The sequence below is a fragment of the Cynoglossus semilaevis genome, chromosome 8 (assembly GCF_000523025.1).
Source record: "Cynoglossus semilaevis isolate Cse_v1.0 chromosome 8, Cse_v1.0, whole genome shotgun sequence".
Taxonomy (NCBI): Eukaryota; Metazoa; Chordata; class Actinopteri; order Pleuronectiformes; family Cynoglossidae; genus Cynoglossus; species Cynoglossus semilaevis.
In genome coordinates this window covers 7,702,780-7,725,346 of record NC_024314.1, presented here as the reverse complement: position 1 = coordinate 7,725,346, position 22,567 = coordinate 7,702,780, and the positions used below count along the sequence as shown (strand labels likewise).

Genomic DNA, 22,567 nt, shown 5'->3' with positions numbered 1-22,567 from the left:
CAGGATGCCTAACATTAACGCCTTCTGAAGGCGCGGGAGATCCTCCAAGCATTGGGCTCTTCGTATCTGTTGTACAGAGGTTCCAGACGCTGCTGTTTTTTCTGCTTGCTGAGACGTGTGGGGTCAGACACTTTGAAGAAGGCTGGAGCAAACTCCACCAGCCAGCGGGGGTCTATGGTGGTCACCTCCCGCATGTATTCCTTGGTGGTTAAGACCAACTCATGGTAGACAACCCTAAAAAGGCAAAGTCAGGAAGATTTTATTTGGACAGACAATCAAACACATTTTTTAAGACTGATGTGATTTGAGTTGCAGTTGTACCACTCAGGCTGGCGGTTGAACAGAGCACTGGAGGGGTGAATGTATACGACTTGCTGGTCTATGAGGGTCCTATAGCCCTCCTGAGGATCCTTCTTGGCTGCATTCCTGAAAAAACCACTGCATATGGCTTTCTGGACTCGTACTGTGGCTTTTCCACATGACACCACATCAAGTTTATGTCTGTGGGTAAGATGGCATGTTGCATGAGGAAATGAAGACAAATTTAAATGAAATTTAATGTTTGATGACCAATGCTACTCCCTTATACCTGTCCATGATACCCAACATCTGTTTGCGGATGTCCTGGGCTCTGCGCAGTGACCGAGCCTGGATAAAGTTCTCATAGCACCAGGGGTTAGAGAACTTGTTGTTCTTCCATGAGTTGTAGACAGCCAATAACGTCAGGTGGTCGCCCTCAGGTTGATGGAACTTTGCCTTCTTCTGGTCAGCCAGAGCTTGCTTGTCCTTTAAACAACAATATAGTTCAAATAATTGAGGCATAAAAAACAAAGACATCAGTAAAAGTACATTTGAAAAATGTACATTTGAAAAGTACATACATTGGAAAAAAAAGACCCATTTATCAAACTGAGTTATAACTTTTCAAACATAAAAATATATTTATGCTGGTATGAATATACAACACAAACATTTCTAGTAAAATTAAATATTTGTTAAATGCACTTCAGGACACTGGATATAACTTCATGGAATTTACAATACAGTACAATATCTTTAAAACCTCTCCTTCAATAACACTTGTGTTAGTCATACCTTGGGCCTGTAAAACACGTTTTGCACAGACAGCATTGACACTATGGTGAGCATCTCTTCACTGCAGCCCAGGTGGACAGACATGATCAACATCTTACACAGCATGGGTTCAAGAGGAAACTCTGCCATCTGCAGGTCAGAAATAAAACAAGTATAACAAACAAACATATGGTACATGTATTTAAACAAACTTACTTTGAATACATTAAATAGCTAGTTATAAAGTTCATCACAATTTCCACAATATTTACCACAAAAGTTTTTTTCCCTGAAAAACAAATACAAAGAATACCTTACCCTCCTGCCCAGCCTTGTCAGTAAACCCTCATCATCCAGAGCTCCTAGTGTGTAGAGCTGCTCCATAGCTGTGATCAAAGTCTCCATGGGAGGAGCATCCATGAAGTCAAAGGAGAGGAGATCATTGATACCCATGGCCTGTTACGGAAAGAAAATGCAACATGAAGGGATGTAAAATATGGATTTTCCTTTCAAAAAGGGAAGAAACAAACCCATAGAAGGATATGTGTGCATGGAAAGGTGTCTGTAGCAGAGTGACTCCTGACCTTTAGAGAGAGCACAGTGCTTGCCAAATTTGTTCTCTGGATCTCGGGTACATTTGTCATCAGCATTTCATCTCTGTATGCTCTCTCTGTGTAGAGTCTGTAACACTTCCCTGGACCTGTCCTCCCAGCTCGACCAGCTCTCTGCTTGGCCTGGGCCTGGAAACCAACAGATTTAACTCTGTGAAAAGTATTATTATTTTAAATGTTCTATTTAACCTGCAGCTCAAAGATATTGTACCTGTGAGATGGGAGTCACCACAAGTTGGTCAATACCAGTCTTAGAGTTGTAAACTTTCTGCTTCACAAAACCAGGATCTACAACATAGTAGATTCCATCGATCGTCAGTGACGTCTCTGCAATGTTGGTGGCGATGACAACCTGCAGAAGACAAGGATTTACATGTGTTAACCCTTTTTCAATATTTTAATGATTCTATATTTAAACTTTGTATAATATTAAAATATAATATACATATTAAAATATAGCCGCTTTGGCCCAGAGGCAATGTCTCTGACATTGGTGTGGAACCCCAGGGCTCACCTCCTGGGCAAGTTCAAATCCCAGTTAGGGCAGTTAATACCTTCCAGTGGACTCACCACCCGCAGGAAGGTTCGGGGGGTTGGTACGGTGCAATGTGATTTGGGTGGCGACTGTTGCCCCCGCTACCCGGTAACAGATAAGCGGATGAAAATGGATGAATTAAAATCTAACTATATATATTACGTTTGTGATGTGCACCGTTTCCAGAATTACAAGGTGGTTGTGTTTAATAATCTTGATTTTAATAATGAAAAAACAAAATTCACATAATTGAGCAGAAATTTAAATTCAACTAGCCAGTCAGCAGTTAATTTCTACCAACCAGTTAATTACAGCTAAAGACATTTTTATATATATTGTTCACCAAGTGAAACAAGAAGACAAAAGTAAATTTTACAGCCACCTTTCTGCTGCCTGGAGGTGCAGGATTAAAGATCCTGGTCTGCATCTCACTGGGCAGAGCAGAATAAACTGGCAGAATAATCAGCTCAGGAACATCAGGGCCCAGTGACTTCATCCGTTCATAAAGGATCTCACAGGCCGTGTCAATCTCCTCCTGTCCAGTTAGAAACACCAGGATGTCACCTGAGCAATGAGAAAAAGAGAACGTAAAAAACCAAAAATAAAATCTTCTGCACATTATAAAAAGGGGGATCAGGTTGGTCCTTTTTTTTTTTTTTTTAAATCATACCTGGAGGCTCAGTCAGGTGGATCTGCATTACAGTGATGAGACTGGCATCAAGGTAGTCAGTCTCAGGTTCTTTGGTATAAAGAACTTCTACTGGGTATGTTCTTCCTGGGATGGTGAAGATGGGTGCTTCATAGAAATACTGGGAGAACTTCACAGCGTCCAGAGTAGCAGATGTTACGATCAACTTCATGTCTGTGCGTTTCTGTACAGTCTGTAGAAAAAAAAAAAATGAAAAGACTCAGCATATTTAAAAAGTGAAATGACAAGGCAGTTGTCGTTCTTGTTCTGATCTGGCTCACCTTCTTCAGCAGACCAAAGAGAACGTCTGTGTGGATTGTCCTCTCGTGTGCTTCGTCCAACATTATGATGGCGTACTGGCCCAGTTCTGAGTCGATCAAACATTCTCTCAGCAGCATACCATCTGTCATGTACTTGATTACAGTCTCAGGACTGGTGCAGTCCTCAAATCGGATGGTGTAACCAACCTGTTGAAACATCAGCAACAGTAAAAATCCAGCACTTTTCCAGAAACGTGTGCGGTCTGGAGACAGATACACATCAAGGTAAGGGTCATGTCACCTCTTGTCCAAGACAGCAACCGTATTCCTCAGAGACTCTCTTGGCCACAGACATAGCAGCAACACGACGTGGCTGGGTACAACCGATCTTCCCACGGGTGGTGTAGCCCGCTTCTGCCAGATACTGAGTGATCTGTGTGGTCTTACCAGACCCTGTCTCTCCAATCACAATCAGGATTTGGTTGTCATGAACAGCCTGTACCACATGAAAAAGAGCATAAACATGAAAAATGTGTAGTCGTCCTAAATTCCACATAGAGACCATTAAAAATTACAACTCAACTGCGTTTCTCTATACTCTGTACTATGCTGTAGTACTTGGTGTGCGTAATACTTGCTTAAATTCAAATCACATCTAAATGCAAAACATATGTATTTATTTAATTCATTCCAAAGCTCAGAGACCAGAGACCATGAAAATTAGTGTTATCAGTAATTGTGTTTTCCTTGTTGACCAAAAAAACAAACAAAAAGTGGGATTCTGACCTGAACGAGCTGTTCCTTCAGCTTGTAGATGGGCAGACTTTCCCTCTGCTCCAGGATGGAGAGCTGGGTCTTCTTACCGTAAGAGGCCTTGTTGCCCCCAAAGGCATGTTTCTTCCACTCTGGGATGTCATTGGGCATCATGCCAATGCCTCTCATGTTTGCTGCAATCTGCCTCCCGTCAGCTGTGAAGGGGATTAAAATAGAGCTCAACAATGAAGATGAATGGTGGAAAACACTGTTAAATATGCATGGATGTGGCAGGACACCACTGTGTAGACAACCCAAGGCTAAATGTGCACAGGGACCCACTAAAACAAAGCAAACTCACTCCATTTGGTGAGTTAGAGACATAAGGAAGACAGATAAGCATCTTTGGTTAAGCCAATCTTGAAGGAAATGACCTCGAGTCTTAACGGAAGTGTTAGAGTTAAACCAGGTTGGACTGTGTTTCATTTGTTCATATAGAGACTGAAATAATATTTTCAGTCTTTCATCAAATGGATTCCTAACCATCTGGCAACGGGTCGACCCAGTGTTTGTTCAGTCCCATGGGGATCGAGTCCATCTCAGCCTCACGAGCCGCCTGCTTCTGCTCTCGCCTTTCTTTAGCCAGAGCGCTCTGCATCATAGCAGCCTGGGACATGGATCCATCTGGATTCTATGGAAAGAAAAAAATACCTGAAAATGAGTTATTGGACTATGATTACTTTTTATGTCTACATTCATAATTAGACAGTATTTAAGACTAAATTATTCAGTAATTAATAATTTTAGCAAGGAACAGTGGTAGAAGAGGTACTTCTCCTCACCTTAGTTGATGACACCATTTTTGAGTGCCCCCAGTTGACACATCACAACCATTGCTTCTAAACTCAACTAAAGTTTATTTGAAACTAATTAATTCCCAGACAATGTGAATTCAAATTGTAGTGATAGTATCATCTTACTGTGGAATAAATTAAAAAAATGTATTTAATCAATTTGCCTTGCTGTTGCACCCAACAGGTACCAAATATGAACTTGCCTTTCATTAAAGTTAAATGTACCTTGACAATCTTGACTGGACTCATATCCATACTTTGTTTTGTGTGGCCCCGCAGGAATGGAGGTTCCTCCTCCACTAGCTCAATTTCCAAATCTTCATCTAAAAAAAATGTGAAGACTCATGTTACAGCGGCTGTTCACAATACTATTTTTAGACAGGAATAAATTAAAAGGGTTTGGAATAGTTCAAAAAAAGAAAAACAGTACCATTTAAAGTATCACTATTCAAATCAATCCTTTTATAATGATATACTTGACATGCTTGATGTTATTATTGATTTTACCTTCCTCATCATCTACTTTTGGTAGGATCCCTGTCTCGTCATCAAAGTCAGGGAACTCCTCTTTAGACAACACGTTTGCAGCAATCATCTGTAAAGAGTCAGTGTCAATAAGTCAGATTTTCATCAGATGGTACCACAATGGTAAATGGTACATGATAAAAGCTAATAGCCAACCTGTTTGATTTCCCATTTCTCCGGATCAGAGATTTTAGTGAGCCTCTTGCGCTCTAGAGTGTCATCCTGCTCCAGCTCTGGAGCATTTCCCAGGTTCAGGTTGCTTGGACGGTCAGGATTTCTCATGGTGACTTCATCACCTCCGTCTGGCCCAACGTTTCTCCTCCTGTTAGGGTTAAGGTCCTCCCCTGTCTCCTGTTCCACATCCTAAAAAAGAAGAAGAAAGGAGACGTTTAGGAATTCAGTGTGCTCACAACAAATGTACTCAAAATTCACATTGAAAATGTTTACCTTCATACTGAGGCTGGTCTTTGAGCCAGTGAAGGACAGAACCTTGACTTTGACTCGTTGACCTTTGTTGACCACATCAGCGACATTGGCAACACGCCCTTCTCTACGCAGTTCTGAAATATGGACCAATCCCTCCCATCTTTTTCTGGAGAAAAAAAAGTTTAGAAAAAAACAGAGATCAACTTTATATCTTGAGAAGAGGTCAGGTGCTTCGAAATGAATGACATTCTTTACACATTATCTCTCCAGGTTGAGCAAATACATTTAAAATCCACCCATGACCACAGCTCAAATGTTTTAACACCAACCTCAATCCTTCCAGCTGAACAAAGCATCCAAACTGCATAATGCTTGTTACTTTTCCATTATAGATGTCCCCCACAGAAGGTTCTTCTGGTGGAGGACGGTCCACATGTTTGTCTTTCCATCGGTCAGAGTCTCTATCCTGGTCTTTTTTAGGACTCGGTGATCTGTCAGTCCGACGGGTAGATTTGTCTCTTCTTTTCCCCCGATCTCTGTCTCTGTGACGATCACGATCTCTGGATCGGGACCTGGATCTGGAACGTGACCGAGACCGATGTCTTCTCCTACGATCCCTGTCCCTATCTCTGTGCCTGTCTCTTTCTCTGCTCCTGCTGCGACTTCGACTGTAGCGTCTGCTCTTCTCTGATCTTAAAGAAGACATGTAAAAAAACAACCAAACATTAAATTTGACAAAAATTAAAATAGCAATAAATGTCCCCATATTTAAGATCCAATCACTTTTTATCAGTGCCCTTACCTGCTCTTATGACTCTTTGTGTTTGTCCCACTGACACTAGGCATGAACATCTCCAGCTCTTTCATTGCATCAGCTGCCACTTTCACATCATCTTCATCTAATAGTTTCTAAGATCATCAACCAAAAAAATTATGTAAGTAACACTAATCCTAACCCACATTCCCCCAAAAGTTAGAATTATTTGCAAACACCGTCAATAACATGAGGTTACATGACCCTGACATTGTATACACTCGAAAAATACGAGCATTTTATCACAATGCCATTAATTACGCGTGTACACAGCAATCAAACAACAGTTTGAAATCACAACATACAATTCAACACAGAAAGCAAAGCACAGTTGCAAACAACTAATTTCCATAAGAGAGAATCTATACCACATGTGGTATACAACAGTAAAATAGATGAATGAACATAATATCAAATTAGGTATTTCAGGTACAAACCTTTGGTGCTGGATCATCTGGCCGACACAGGGCAGGAAACAGCTCCTTCAGCCTGTCCTTTTCTGAGTTGGGCTTACACACAGCCCCAGAAACTGAAACAAAACATTCATTATATCTGTTACACAAAAGGTAGAATAAATCAACTCTATGACATTGTTTTGAAGGATTAAGGTCATAACAAAACAGATAATTATTACTATATTTACTTCTGTGCAGAAAAATAACTAATCACAGACACCGTTTGTAGGAAACTTACACTGACGTCTAAAGCACCGAAAACTTAATTTACCTTTACCTGTTGATGCTTTTGACTGAGGCCGCATTGTCTGAATGAGCCTGAGCAAATTACCGACGAGAGAATCCTGAAAAAAAAGACATAAACAATCAATCACTGAAATACTTTGATATAAATTCTCCTCGTGTTCCGCGATTCTTTGGATATTAAACATACGGTAAATTCGGCCCCATTTTGGAGCAGCGCAGACTTGAATCCATCAAAAGTCGGTTGTTTTTCGGCAAGATGGATGACAAACTCCGCTGCGAAATAGAGACAAAATACAAGAGTATATTAAAGAAAACACCAACAGTTGTGACAGAAAATTTGACGGAATTGGACGAAACCAACGGTGACTTAACTGTAAATATACACATAAAACACACTTTAGGTTTCCCTACCCATGCGGCTAACAACAGTCGGTTGGCTAGCTTAGCACAGACTAGCCAATTTTCTCCGATTAAGCGACCTTATCACACATACCTAAATCTTTGTCACTTATCCCAAGATGGTTGTCGAGCTCCGTGCAGACTTTGGACACCAAAGACAAATATTCGAGCTGCGAAAGCTCGTCCACACCACCCTCAGCCATTCTTCCGAGTCGTACGAGTTCAAATTCAACAAACAAGAGGAGCCATGATAAACGTTGCCCCTCTTCTTGTTTTGTTGTCAGTGTCAAAACTGTAAAAGTATCGTACTAGCCACGGCCGCCATCTGCTGGAAGGGGGTGCAGCTGCAAATTATTCTTATTTTTAATAATTTGAGAATTGTCAAGACTTTATAAGTACAGTATATTTGCGCGCGCGCGCACACACACAAACGTGTATAGGAACTAGTTTATTTTTAATTTGCTGTACGCCTGGACGTTTATCAGCAACTAAACACTTAGAACACGAGACACTAAACACAAGAAGCAGCCCAGAAAGCGCAACACCAGATACCAATTTATGTACCATAAATTGTGTCCCTCCACCAAATTTACATCAATAGAACTTTACATCTTATTGTTTCCTTAGAGTAACCAAAATTAATTTAAACATTCAGAAAATGGCAGATATAGAATAGAATAGAATAGAATATTCTATTGTCATTACAATAGAATAGAATATTCTATTGAATTATTCTATTGTCATTATGTTTGGTTCGAACATAACAAAATTAGGGAAGGCCTCTCCGCAGATGTATCACAGATACATACATACAAACATTACTCTGCTGTAATGATCACTTAAATAAACAACAAACAAAACAAAACAACAGACAGCGATCAGCATTAGCTCATCCATTTTGTGGACCACCGATCTGGCATTGTACAACAATATCTTGCTAGAATATTATCCCATATAACAAATACAGTATGTTATAACGTCACTACCTACTGAACCACAGCGACCACATATGGTTGAAAAAAGAGACACACAAAATCGAGAACAGCACAGCCTTTAATTGTCGCATGATGGCGCTACATTCCTCCAAAATAAAATTGGCATCGTCCCAAAAGTTTTCCAGAAATTATGTTTACTACAAAACTTTCGGAGACACTGCTGAAAAAATATGAACACTTTGTTTAAAATAACATTCCTGCCACAAAGTTGTTCATATTTTACAGTGGCATTGTTGAGAAAACTGACCAGGTATCATCCTTTTAACATAACACACCCTTAACTATGTAAACTGTATAATTTATAGTACAGTAGTCTTTAATGACCATTATATAATTCCTATTTTCATTTTAACTGCATTACCCATAAGACTGACCTTAAAAAAACTGTGAGCTCCCTGTATGTTTGCTGACATCTGTATTCTCAGAATAGGATTTAATCTGCACATTACAATAGACTAGCTCTGGGTCTCAGTCAACTTCAAAAATGATGTTTGCACCACTTTGCATCAAACACATTCCCAGTTGTGCTCTTCTCAAGGCATACGTTTTCCATTCTTGACTCTGTCTCTCTGCGGTGATTTATTGACATAGTTGATTCTCTGAGAGAAGATTCCATCCCAGGAGGTGGCTTTCCTGAGAAGTACCACAAGATCCTTTATAAGTTAATGCATTTTCCTCTGAAAAACTTTTTCCAATCCAATGTGTTTTAAAACACAACCCGTAACGGATTCAGCTGTTAGACATTAGGGCAAAGTCAACATACTGCAGGTTTTAGTGGAGACCAAGAAGAAACTCATATGTTTGGTTATACATCAGAGAAGATCAGCACCAATGTTCCGAGGACATGCACTGACTTTCTTTAATTTGAGCCACACCAGCCCTCGTCAGGTGAGGATGTGAACACCAGTCTTTGTTCCTGTTCACAGTGATGGATGGAGATATGGGTTAGATATTGACCAGGCCAGTGAAGTTCTTCCACATGCTGAGTAAAAGCCACTGAAACAAATCTTTGTTTACACTGTTGTGCATTTATCAGTTCATCACAGCCGTGAGCGAGGCCCGAGTGGACAAATATTGACTACTTCTTGGCCCAGTAGCCTTTTCACAATGGTGACAGGGCCATTGATTTCTCCGTGGAAAAGTTTTTTTAGATTTCACTCCTAGACTCGCTATAAAAGATAGGACCTGAGCACAAACAGACAAGACTTTTCCAACCACTATGAGAACTGCTAGAATATTGAAAGGAGACACAGTGAAAGTGTGCTACTGGCCTACAACACTGGTCCCCAGTGGTAACTGATGCTCTTTTCCTCACATTTTTTTTTTCTGTTCAAAAACAAGCAGGGTTATAATACAATACAATTATCCACTTTAAATGGACCGTAGGTATAACCATAATGTGGATGATTGTGTCCGTATGAGGACCTCTTATGGACTGCAGACCACCGGGCTATAGGTCTTGGCTCAATGGCTGCTGGGATTGACCCCAACTTCTCCCTGTGACCCTGAAATGGATTCAATTTTAGAAAAGCACATTTTCCAAATCTTCCTAAATATTCCTGCTTGACAATAATTGCAGTAAATGTCTGAACATGAATAAGAATCCAACAGTCAGCTCCAGAGATTAATTGGTCCTGGTTGGACAAACGGACAAACGTTTGTTTTATTCCAGGAAAAAACAAAATACAGTTTAATATTTGGAACTCAACCTGTTCCTTCAGCTATGACATGATTTTAAAATGAGATGTTTCACCTTTACCATCTTCTTCCACCACACACTGTGCCATCACAGACTAATGTCCTGTCTGTGGAAGAACAAAGTTACAACAGAATCAAACCAAACTCTTCCTTCATTCAGTCTGCAGTCTTACAGGAGCCACGTGTTCTGGTTCCTGTTCACACGGTGCCTTTCTTTCAGACCTATATTTACATGAGACTATCTAAAAGATTGGCGGCAGGTGGGAAAAGAGAAGACTGCGATGTATCATCGTTTATGTTTTATGGGAACGCACATCCGTTGCCAAACAACAGATCCATGCTGACTTCCTGGCGTCTTGTTGTCACAGATGTTTGTCAAAGCAACGTTCACACTCTGTATCTAATGAAGTCAAACAACCTGTGAGCTCCAGAGGTGCTGCAGAGCTGGACCAGCGACTTCCTCTTGCTTTATGTTGAGGTAATGGCCTCCAGGCTTCACATGTTGTGCATATGAGCAACAATCTTCTCATTTACCGTTAAAAGAGAAAACAAATGTGGCTCTGAAAAAAGTCAAACTACTCTTTAAAGCGTTTCCTTGATGGTACTGGAGGGCAGTAACTCAAACCAGGGAAAACAGCCCCCAACCAAAAAACACACAGGCTCCTTAAGACCTTCCTGTACTGCAGTAGACATAACGTCCAATTGAAAGTAAACAAGTCCAGGTGACCTGTATGGACAGAGACGAGATGTGGAAACAGGTCGCCCCATGCTGAGACTTTAGATTAGATCTTTTGGGATTTATCTTGAATGTATGTATTTTGCCTCCCAGTGCGTTTACGCACACTGCTGTGGAACCAACCAGTGTTTGGGGAAAAAAGACCCTCAAATCCCCCTTTGTTTTCTTTCGCCTTCCCCTGTGTGGTGTAGGCTTTCAGGACTTTATGTATATATTGCAAATGACCAGGCTGGTCCTCTGGTTCCAGCGTCCTCAGCTGACCTGATTTGAGAGGACACGGGAAATGTATGGGCAACAGAGAGAGGAGGAGGCAGGGGGGCGTGTGCGCACACTTACATAAGAGGCTTCTAATGTATACAGAACACATGAACACCGCTGTCCTCGATGCCCCCTTTCACGCATTTAAACACGATTACTATGGTGTGCACTGAAGACGGAGAGACAGTGAGGATTAGACAGATTAGGGAATAGAGAAAAGGGGAAAGGAGGGATTGAGTGTACAAAAGAGAGAAGGAGATGGAGACAGAGACAGAAACAGAGGAGGAGGTATTAGATCATCCTGCTTCCCCTGTGTCCCAGCAATTGGATTTACATTCTTCTGCTCCACTGAACAGGCCGGACAGAACACACATGTTCATGCTCGCATGAATCTGCTCCTGCCGCTCTCTTCATGGAGACCACAGTCAGTCTGCCATTTTTCACTGCATGTAGTTGTGGTTGCGTGCAGGCGTGTAGCTATGCACAGGGGTATGGCCAGGAAATGTGGGCTGAAAGAAAAAAAAAGAGAGGGTGTCTGCAAAGAGTCTTCGACGTTTCAGCCCACAGTGCAATTGACAGCACAGCTGGCTGCAGCCCTCTCCTGCTGCTGAGTGGAAAATTCCTGCTATGACGGTGCATGGAGCATAAAGTGGGTGTATGTGAGTGTGTGAGAGAGAGTTAGAGGGTGTGTGCGCATAATACACACCAGAGAGGTAGAGAGAGGGGGGATGATCCGAGGGGGCTGGGCTAGGGTCCAAATAGCTGCGGAGGTATTGGTTGGTGGAAAAGCTGCCTTTGTGAGATCACATCCCCCACGACAGCTTCCACCCACATGGCAGACATAATGTGAAAAGATCCATCATGGCCTCATCAAATTAATTCAAAGAATATCGTGAAGCCAGTCCAGCCGCCACGTCGCTTGGACACAGCAGCATAAACGTATCAGTAAAACCACTGTTTACTACGGCCACACAACAGCTCAGCATCAACGCCCACATGCTGCTCCATCTGTGAGTGACAAATCAGAGTGATGAGCAGGTCACCTACAACATCAATCCTCTTATTTTGTAGCTTGGAAACAAATGTGTGACCGGAATCGTAAGCCAGACACTCCAAAATGAAGAGCGAGCATTTTTGAAAATAAAAAGACAAACTCGCTCTGTTCGTCTCCAGAGACACCAAAGCCAGCTAAATTAACAGTAGAGTAGGGCATCAACTGCCCTACAACCACAGGAGGGTTAGCGCTCTCTGGTGGATATAAATGAGTATTTAACAGGTACAGACACTATGAGGGGGTTCCTTCAACACAGGGCCTCCTGTCAACGGGGATCTGATGCAGAAAAAAAGGTGCAGGTGCAAAAAAGAAAAAAACAAACAAACCCCAAAACCAATAAACTGAGGGCTGACTACTCGGCCTGGTTATTTGTTTGGGGAAATAAAACTATATGACTCTTATTTAATAGTTTTTGAATTGAATTTTTTTTAACCTGGTTGTTGCTGTTTTGGGACAAATGATATATACAATCAACCCATGACCACAATGTACTATATGGCTCAACCTTTACTGATGGACTTGGCAGCAATACCTGGAGAGCCCACAGGGGGCAATGCTTTTATCCGTGATCTTTAATCTATCAATCAAATCATGTTAATGCTGTTTAACTTTGTTTATTTCTTTATTTATATATTGTGAAATTTAATATCCCAGAATTCCTGGGCCACAACATTAACAAAATTCTAAAAATAAAAAATAAAATAAATGGATTATTTTTTTCAAAATATGTATTTCAGCCTATGGAAGACATCCCTGTGATTAAATCTATTTTTTTAAATTAAAGTTTTGGAAAATATTACTACATATCTATTTTGGCCTCCGTCACTGTTTAATAACTGTCCTCCCGAGACATTTAATGGACCCACATGTCCATGGCAGATCTTTGCTTTTCACATTTACTTTCATATGTTGGACTTACAGTTTCCATTTAAACATTTTTCTTATCTTATCCTTAGGACACGCAGCTGGAGTCAATCCCGACTGACAATGGCTGAGATGGATAGGTTGATATGTTACATAAAATCAATTATAGGTACATCTGTTTTCTTGAAGCAGATGATGTCCCTGAGTCATTCTCACAGGACAGATTTTCTTAACCGTTTGACCAGCAGATGGTGACACATGGTCAGAGTGGACATGTGACCTTCAGACAGCCAATACTGTGCAAGTTTAATCTGCTGCTGAATACTTACTAGTGCAATAAACCCAGTGTTGTTATAGTTCTCACAATAATCTAAATATTTGTCCAGAGTTATTAGCAGAGGTTAAGGTCATTAGAAGCTGTTGACAGACTTACCTAGAATCTGCTGAATGGCTGGCTTGTTATCTCTAATCCAAATCACCACAAACTGCAGCAAAAGCACAAACCCGTGACACGAAGATTAACAAGGTGGGAATGTTTCTTTATCTTCAGCATTTTTTTTCACACCCTCATGACTAAATGTTTTCTGCATTTCAGCACACTGCTGATCACCCGGGGGCAACAACACACTGAGATTCAATGAAAAGAAAAAAAAAAGATTTTGACAGAGCAGGCGAGCAGCCTTACCATCAGAGACACTGGAGTCATTCCAAAGTGAGGAGTCAGCCGTCACAGCCTTGTGAGCAGCTGTCTCTCACTAGGAAACCTCACAGCGTGGCGAGAGACGTCTGATTTGATCTGTCAATAAGTCACATAGAATCTCATGTCACACATGCTGATGGCCTGCGTGCTGTTAGCACTGACTGCTCTCACACTGATTTCACCAGACAAACCTCTTTATTAGTCATATTTTTGCAGCATACATTTGCTAAGAAAACACGTTTTAATATTTTCTAGGAGCTTCCACGCTAATGGCAAATATAGCTGTCCTCGTTCTGGGTGGGATTAAGTGCTCACGTTGGATTATAGACCCCAAGGACATTTACATTTTCATCTATTATTGCTAAATCGTTGCGAACTCCAGGGCATGTTTGACTAGGGCTTTAAAAAGAAGATGGAGGGCTAATGGATAAATACTGTTCAAATAATTAGTTCAGAATCAAAGGGATGGAACTCTTTATATGGGTCTGTATAGGTGCTTGAATTTGGGCTATAGATTCAAGGTTAAAAAGTGCTTTCACATTTTTCTCTCAGGTTCCCTTATCTGAGGGGTCACCAAAGATCAGGTGACCACTCTGCCTCCATCTCCCTTCATTCAGTTCCATCTCTCCATGTCCTCCTTCATAATGTCCACAGATACTTTAGTGTATACTACTCCAAACCCCTCACAAGCGCACAGAACAAAGAGGCAACACAGTGATGACAAGAGTAGTTTTTTTGTTTCTTTGCTTCAGTTTATTAGTCCATTAATGAAAGTCTTTCAGTTGGCTAGAGAACCGAAAGCAGTAACAGACCAACGAGCCAGTGAGATGGAAATTTAGTCACAGATTTATTACATAAATATATAGTAAAATAGACCAGCGACAATTACCATAAAAATATCTCCTTTTAAAACCCTGACCATAAACAAAGATTTGAAAATCACAAACATGTACAAACACCCACTGATTGTCTGGACCTGTCGTGAGGAGCAGCCCACCACAAAAACCTGATGTCACACCGCCCAGTGGGCTCACGGTGGGAGGAAGAGGTAAAAGAAGAAGAGGCTGGTGGGTGCTCAGGAATAGAAGGAGAAGTAATCCCAGGGAAGACAGGTCCAGGTAATGGGGTGAGGGGAGTTGGTGTGGGTGAGAATGAGGCTGGTGTGAGAGGAGATCACAGTAGATATTCGAAGCACACGTGTGTTTTGGGAAAGAGGAGACAGTGTGTTATCGTTGAACCCAGAGTGTTGCCTGAAGGTGCATGTTTGAGTCCTGAATATTGTTTCATTTTGCTTTGTGTTCCCGTGACAGTGATGTCGCCTGAGAGTTAAATAAAGACAGAGAGCGAGGTAAAGAACAAAACCTGGATAATAACATTTGCAGTAACTGTACATTACACTGTATACTTCAACCAGCACCAGGCGTGAGGAGGCCGGGTTTGTACCAGAGCAGTTTACATAGTACTGTAGTCACAGGTAGGTAAACAGAATACCTTTTAAAATAACTTCATATACCCTGAAAATATAGGACTATCTGGCACCTCTGGACAGAACTCTGTTCCCTGTACAGTGGAGAACAATGTGTTTTCTTGCCTACTGCGTACATTACTCATGGCTTTGCTGCAGACTTCATAGCTTAGGGTGAATCCAGCTGTAGTTATTACACTGCAAATGCAATATTTGACTTTGAATCAGGCCTGCATCTGTGTTTCATTCCCTGTGGCTTCTCTATAGAAATCTCCCTCTCATGTGATTCTTTAGCTGATCCAGGACTGTGATACGCGCTGACTCTCTGGTTGTCAGGCAGCCTTCTTAGTAGCTGATAAGAAAAAGCACAGACTAATTTATTCAGACCAACAAAAGCCTACAAATCAATACCATTATGTGGCATAAGAGATGAGTCACAGACTCCAGGATGGTGCCCAGGCTCCTTAAAATGAAAATAGCCTGAGAGATCTTTTGCTTTTTAGAGGATAAATCTACCATGTGCAGCTTACTGAACATGCAGTGACTCTACCACTGGGTATGGTAACACATTCTTGATTCAACAGAAAACTAAATAAAATGTTTCTATATTTCCAGACAAGTCGTACAAATTATTAGCATCTCCAACCTAGAGGGTGGTAACCCTCCTTAAATTTTATTTTCACGATGGTAAGATTTAGGAAAAGGTTTAAAATTCTTTCCAGAAATAACAAATTCAAATTCAATTCAGCACTTTTTTAGCATATCGTGTGGCTAAGCTAACCACATTTTGTCGGCAGTAGGTTTCATCAAACAAAATTGCTTATCTCTACTTTTCTGCAGTTTCTGCAATTCTGCAGTAGAAATAACAAAAGGATACACAGTTCATGTCACTAACGCCAAGCTAATAGAGCTAATACAAGTGTGTAGCTAAGCTAATCCCATTTTGTCTGCTGCATGTTTCCAGCATTAACCATTGTTACAATGGATGGGAGTTTTAACTAGAGGATTGCATTTAACAGTTGGTTCCATTGTACTGAGTGGTTGAATGTCACCTGACCACACCCGGAGTACAATAACAGTCCTGGATCAGAAGGGTTCTTCAATTCATCCTGTAATAACTTACTGTTCTCAACCATCTCCACCCGTGATATAGTTTTTGTTCTGTTTGTTGACACACATTCAACACACCTGACTCAAACACCTTATATTCCATCTTTGGGACTTTCCACCTTTCCCTGACCCTGACCAGGCCAGTCATGACCCCTGAGTGTCTGCACACCATCTGAGTTCTTAGTTCTCCCAGTAACCTCCTCGACCCTGCCTGGATCAACCAGACCACACTGACTTGAGTCTGCACATGATTCTGGAACCTCTCAGGTTATTTTGCATTTCTGTAAGCCAACAGCCGCAAAGCCACATTCAGAGCTATTAGAGTCACCATGTACCGTATGTAAAGCCCAGGGTGACAGTGAAGTTAAACAACGACAGTAGGCAGCATCTGATCCATGAATGAAATCAAAAACCACGTGGACAATGTCACCACAGCTCCTTAAAGAGACTGCTCCACATCACTGACAGACCTGTGGTCAATCAGTGAATTACACCTGCTTAACTTGGTGTAGGTTAGTGGAAGCAATTGACTGTGATCAGATTTGGGTTGGATTAAAATAAAATCACTGCAAGAGTGAACAAATGGCTGTTATATTAATTTATGCGTTATGTGTTGTGGTTCAAATCCAGAGTTTCCAGAGACATTGTTCCAGTTGAAACAAGATAAACTGAACAACAGTGCAGTGATAATCCTGACAGTTTGTATACTACAACCACAGAATGTACTCTGTAGGATACTACAGCGCTGCCATGTTTGTGTAGCTTGTATAACAGTGAATACAGACAGAAACATGTCTCTGACATTGGTATAAGCTGACACCAAAACATTGACTTTTGTCCACAGGCTGTCATCCAATGAATAAATCACTGGACATTGTCCACAGACATCACCTGGTGTCCAGGCTCCGAGCACTGACAGAGAAAGTTGTGTCCAGTGAATACAATGTCTTGTTTCTGGTAGTGTGCTGGTGTTGTAATGTGGCTGTGACCTGCTGTAGAGTAGAAAAATGGCCAATAACGTGATCCCTCACTGAGAGTTTCAGACTTGGCTGAGCAGAGAGCATGTCCTCTGATTTTGCATACACCAGAGTGCTTACACGCTGTATGTGCCAAGAGAGCAATGTGTATGTGCCAGTGTTGGGTAGTTGACAGAACAAAGGACAAAGGAGACGTGTTTGGCGAATAGCAACAGGGGCAGTGGGAACAGAAAGCACCCTTTGAGGCCGGTCAATCAAACCTGAGCAGTTCCGAGGCTAATTCAAAACCTGTGTTTTCACCACCTGACAAACTCTACATATTTTCCTCACGTGTGCACACACAGATCTCCCCAACCTACAGTATAATCTAAATTATTCATCTCTCTTCTGACGTGTATTTCTGATTGATGGACTCTGAATAAATGAGCTCATCTGTTTACATTCTTAGCTGTCTAGGCATGCAGATTCCCACCCATTACAAAAATATCCCCCACGAATACAAATCTCCCTGTAGATGGAGTGAGCAGCACCACCTGTAAACACTCTCATTTGTCTTTGGATTCTCACAGCGGGACAGACCACTACGTGGAGCAGTATATAAAGTTTCAAAAAGGGTTTGCCGCAAGTGATGTAATCCGACCTTTTTCATCACAGACTGGAATTCACCACGCACTCTTAATGGAAAGAAAAAAAAAAAGAGCTAAACTGCTCCAACATTGACCAGGATTGTAAAGAACTGTACTTTATACCAAGTAACCTGCTCACAATGTCATTTCAAATGCTATGCAACATGATTTGTTTCCCATGAGAGATCTCTGGGGGAGTTTTTATTTTTTCAGGGTTAGGGTTTAACCTACAAAAGATGGTCATCGAGGTAACCACCTCCCCACCCCCAAATAGTCATACTCTCCTCTCACAAAGACATCGGAGCCCTGGGAGCAGAGCCAATGTTCTAATGAGAACTGGACTGGAGCAGCCCATGTAAAGTTAGGATTATATCAGTTTGGCTACTAAGGCATTAAAATTGACGTATATAAGTTATATAATGTTGGGCCAAATTTCATTTAGTTATTTTCCCCCTCAAACAATGCTTGTGATGTCGATCAGTGCTAATAACGCTAGACTTTTCCTAATAACAGTCAAGTTTTAATTAACAGTCCAGACATGCAAACTTAATGTCCATCTATCTATCCATCTATCCATCTATCCATCTATCTATCTATCTATCTATCTATCTATCTATCTATCTATCAAAAACGACCTTATTTTTACACCTATCATTGTTCAGCAGACATCTAGCTCCACTACATGCATTTTTCTGAGTGCTAACCTTCATTAAAAAATCCTCTAGTGCCCAATGAGCCATACTGTGTGCAGCAGCAATACAAAAGCAATCAATAAGGCCATAATCTAGGGAGAGAAACAAAATTGCAAAGCTTTGAACTGCAACAGCAGGAGGACTCCGCTCCAATCCGCCATCAACAGCCCAGCCTTTGTTTTCTTTTGAAATATAACCCACTCCTGCAATTCAGGTTTCATCTGCAACAACGCCAGCACTCCCACACATAAATGGTTCCCAAGACTCCAACTACCTCCCTCAAACCACAACCCCCAACCCGCTATTCCACACTCTGTTAACCTGCACTGAATCCAATATTAGTTACATTCTTCAAGGGAAATAATACAAGTCTACCACCGGACTCGTACCACGGCCTAAAAAGGTGCTTTTGGAGGAATAGGAGGGATCGTGTAGCGCAACAGATCGGGAGCAAGCATCACGGACGTTCATAAGCAATGTATCTACATGCACACAGAACACGTATGTCATGTGACCCTGGGCACCAGCATTCACATGCACACAGCTTTATACAGATAGGTGACAAATTAAAGGAAGCCAGTGTTGGTCGGACGCCAGTCTTGGCATTCTCTCTGTGGTCTGGGTTCTGGTTTTGCAATGCAGTCCTGGGAAGATAATTGCTTTTTTTTAATAATTGCTGCCCCACTCTGTTCAATGCCATTTCAAGGGCAATTTAACCAAATGTTAAAATATCCATTTCTTTTTATATTGTAGTTGAACCATAGTTTGTTTAGAGGCAGAGTATGCAGATTTTTTCTCCCTATTTATGTATTTCTTATAACATATATGGAGAGGTCAGGAGAAAGAGGGTCAGCTCTGAGGTTTACTTACCACTAGAGGTTAGAAATCTCAAAATTCAACACGAACACAACAATTAGAACCACTGAGTCTGATTTTAAGACTATTTAAAGTTATTTTAAAATGTTGTTTTCATGTTAGGAAGAGACTGTAATTTAAATTAGGCCTGGACATTATCAGAGGTCTGCTGTCCTGCAATGTATTCAGATCACCAGGCTCATCACTATAGTCATGGCAAGGGCAGTTTGACCTCTGCTAGTCCTGGGGCAACAAACTGCTGGTTCATGAGGTTGTTGTTTGAATCCAGTGGTCACCAGTCTCCAAAGCTAAATGTATTACTTGTCCTGGAAGTTGACAAGGTCAGGGGATTATATTTATATTAAACAATATTATTAGAGAGAGTGGACTCCACTAATGGATCAGGTTATTTAAATCAGATACACAGCCCCCTGCAGGTGAGGAGGGGGAAATATAAGCTAATAATAACCCCAAAATTACTACAACTCTTAAAATAAGGAGAGTATAAACAATATAAAGTTATCACTGATTGGATCCTGGTTATTTTAATACTTTAGTTGTATAACTTTTGCAAAACATTCAACCAAATAATCTATTTCATGGGGTACATTAAAAATGCTAGTCCTGCAATTTTTTTGAAGCATGTTCAGAAATTTGAAAAGCATTTCTGCACATTTCTGCCCCTGCTGGAGCTCTGTCGCTTCATCTCTCTACAGGTAACTGTTAATGGTCTGTTCCTCCTGACTGTGAGATGACCTGTGTTGACCTTTCTCAAGACCTGTTTTAATGCACAAGGATCAGGCCCATTTCTGATTCTTTTAACTCATCTCTCCCGCAGACCAGGAAGATGTCGATCTAATCAGCGTCAAGCCAATGTGCAGCGACGCCGCATGTCTATTTTCTTTGATGCCCTCCTTTCTCCACTATTTATTTCTTTACTTTAATTGGATTTTGTCACCAGTCTTTGACATCCATGGCGCCGCTCTTCGCCATGCCAACCACTCAGGACATCACAAAGCCGGACAGTAAGCCCACTGACATAGAACAGGCCTGGATGGAAGAACAAAAGCAGCCTTTGCTATCATGAGGCGTGGATGCTGTTCGACTTGGACAGGGTCCACGCATTGCTGTATGTACACCATCACCCAGCTGGGTGAAGGGAGCGCGGACTATTGCTGTGTTCACTTTGATTATGATGATGGGAAAGTGCAAAAGCTACAGGACATGTCTGACATCAAGGCTAGAGATATTGTGAAAGTGTAAATGTGCATGTTATCTAAAATGACTTGCACATGTTGAACAACTTAAATCATCTCCGAGACATGGCAGCTCATTTCCAAAACACAACAGAACAGTCATAGATAACACAGAAAAATCCATGAAACTGCATATGGGGAGAAATTAAAAATCAGAACCTTCACACCGAGAGTATAAATATGTTGGTGGTAAATCAAATATGAGACTAAAAATGGCTTTTAGAGTGATTACGATTCCATTTCATATGAATAATGGTAGAGTACAGCCAAAAACATCTTTTTAATTTTAGTTTTCTCAAATCCAAAGTCAAGTGTCTCATTAGCTTGATTTACCACAAGTTATTTTGACTTTGATTTTCTAGGCATTTATTTCCGGCCAGGAAATGGGCTTCCACACAGGTTAGCACTAACACAAACACACACGGTCCCAACAATACACCACTATCACGACCACACAAACACATCACTCTCCACATCCACACATGAAGGAAAACACGTTGTTTTTTTTTATCTATGGGTCAGAAAGACAATGAGGGCGACATGGTTTTCGTTGCGGTAGACTCAGGGTCTTGTATTTGGACGCCTGCATGTCTACACCTTACTTTTCTTTATCTTGACATTGAAGTGGAAAATACAAAACAGAAATAAAAGGTACAATGTTGACTGTAAATTGAGAAGACAAAAAAGATGAGCTAACAAAGGTTTTTTTTTCATCTAAAGTTCATCATCATTTATTAGAAAATGTTCTTTTACCTGAGAGAATCCTTCAATAGCTTCCTTTACCCAGTCACAAAAAGTGGTCTGTGTTTGTGTGTATGTATGTTTGTGTGTGTGTGTGTGTGTGTGCGTGCGTGCATGTCTGGTGTGGGTCTAGTCGATGCTCTCACCGGTGGGCAAATTTTTTAAAAAGCAATCAGGAGATAATTGTTTCCGCACAAATGCATAAAAAAGCTCCAATGAGATGAGAAAATATGCCAACAGGTTCACTCACTCACTTATTGCACTTGGTTTAAAAATAATTGTAAACTTTTTATTTAGACGTTAACAGTTGCTACTTATCAGGCTGCAACACTGTCAACTCCCAGGTTAAGCTAATTCAAATTCAATATTAAGGGTGCAAAAGGCAACTGTCTTGGTTGTAATTGATATTTATTTTTGTTGTTACAATTATTACTGATTTTGATTTTGTTTTTCTCCACATGATTGGTTTAGGCCGTTCAAAGTGCTTTTCGTTTAAGTGCTTTAGTACAAGTGATGGTCGCCACCTAGTGTACGTTCATTTCCAGTGGGACCATGTGGAACTGTGATTACAAAATGTTTCTAATTTTATTCATGAAAGGAAGTGGTAAACAGGTGTAGTAAACTGGCAAAATGCTACGTCCTATACGTCCCACTGGTGAACTCTGACCATCACTCTGGTCCCACTGGTGAACTCTGACCATCACTTTCAGCTTTACATTAACTTGGTCGCAGGATATAAAAATTAAAGCTTCACACGCGTATTGCAGAAGGCTTGAATTTAGGGGCTTATCTTGGTATTGGGATTCGAGGGGCCATAACATTCAACATGCCAATTGATGAGAGCGCTGCATCGAGTTAGACGTGAGTAGTACCCAAACGTTACAACAACACACATATACA

At 41.0% G+C, this 22,567-nt stretch overlaps 1 protein-coding gene across 2 annotated transcripts; it reads right to left on the bottom strand.

The window, feature by feature from the left end:
- Window positions 1-6: 6 nt before the first annotated feature.
- LOC103381856 (ATP-dependent RNA helicase DHX8) lies at window positions 7-7,922 on the bottom strand. 2 transcript variants are annotated; one of them, XM_008314415.3, is made up of 23 exons: window positions 7,735-7,922; window positions 7,429-7,514; window positions 7,267-7,339; window positions 6,978-7,069; window positions 6,529-6,635; window positions 6,056-6,418; window positions 5,748-5,892; window positions 5,457-5,663; window positions 5,283-5,370; window positions 5,001-5,098; window positions 4,465-4,612; window positions 3,955-4,136; window positions 3,470-3,664; window positions 3,190-3,375; window positions 2,891-3,101; window positions 2,603-2,784; window positions 1,897-2,037; window positions 1,659-1,814; window positions 1,393-1,530; window positions 1,096-1,224; window positions 590-786; window positions 322-501; window positions 7-234 (listed from the first exon to the last, which is right to left on the bottom strand). In XM_008314415.3, the coding sequence occupies exons 1-23, from the start codon at window positions 7,841-7,843 to the stop codon at window positions 15-17; spliced, it is 3,633 nt and encodes a 1,210-aa protein (XP_008312637.1). In that variant the 5' UTR covers window positions 7,844-7,922; the 3' UTR covers window positions 7-14. The 2 variants fall into 2 exon arrangements, with proteins under 2 accessions (XP_008312637.1, XP_008312638.1); XM_008314416.3 differs by having other exon boundaries at window positions 7,273-7,339; window positions 7,735-7,921.
- Window positions 7,923-22,567: the final 14,645 nt, after the last annotated feature.

Coding starts and splice junctions, on each gene's coding strand:
- LOC103381856 (XM_008314415.3), bottom strand. CDS start 7,843: ATGGCTGAGGGTGGTGTGGACGAGCTTTCGCAGCTCGAATATTTGTCT. Junction 4,137..4,464: donor GGTCGACCCGTTGCCAGATG/GTTAGGAATCCA, acceptor TCCCCTTCACAG/CTGACGGGAGGCAGATTGCA. Junction 1,815..1,896: donor TGGTGACTCCCATCTCACAG/GTACAATATCTT, acceptor GTTGGTTTCCAG/GCCCAGGCCAAGCAGAGAGC.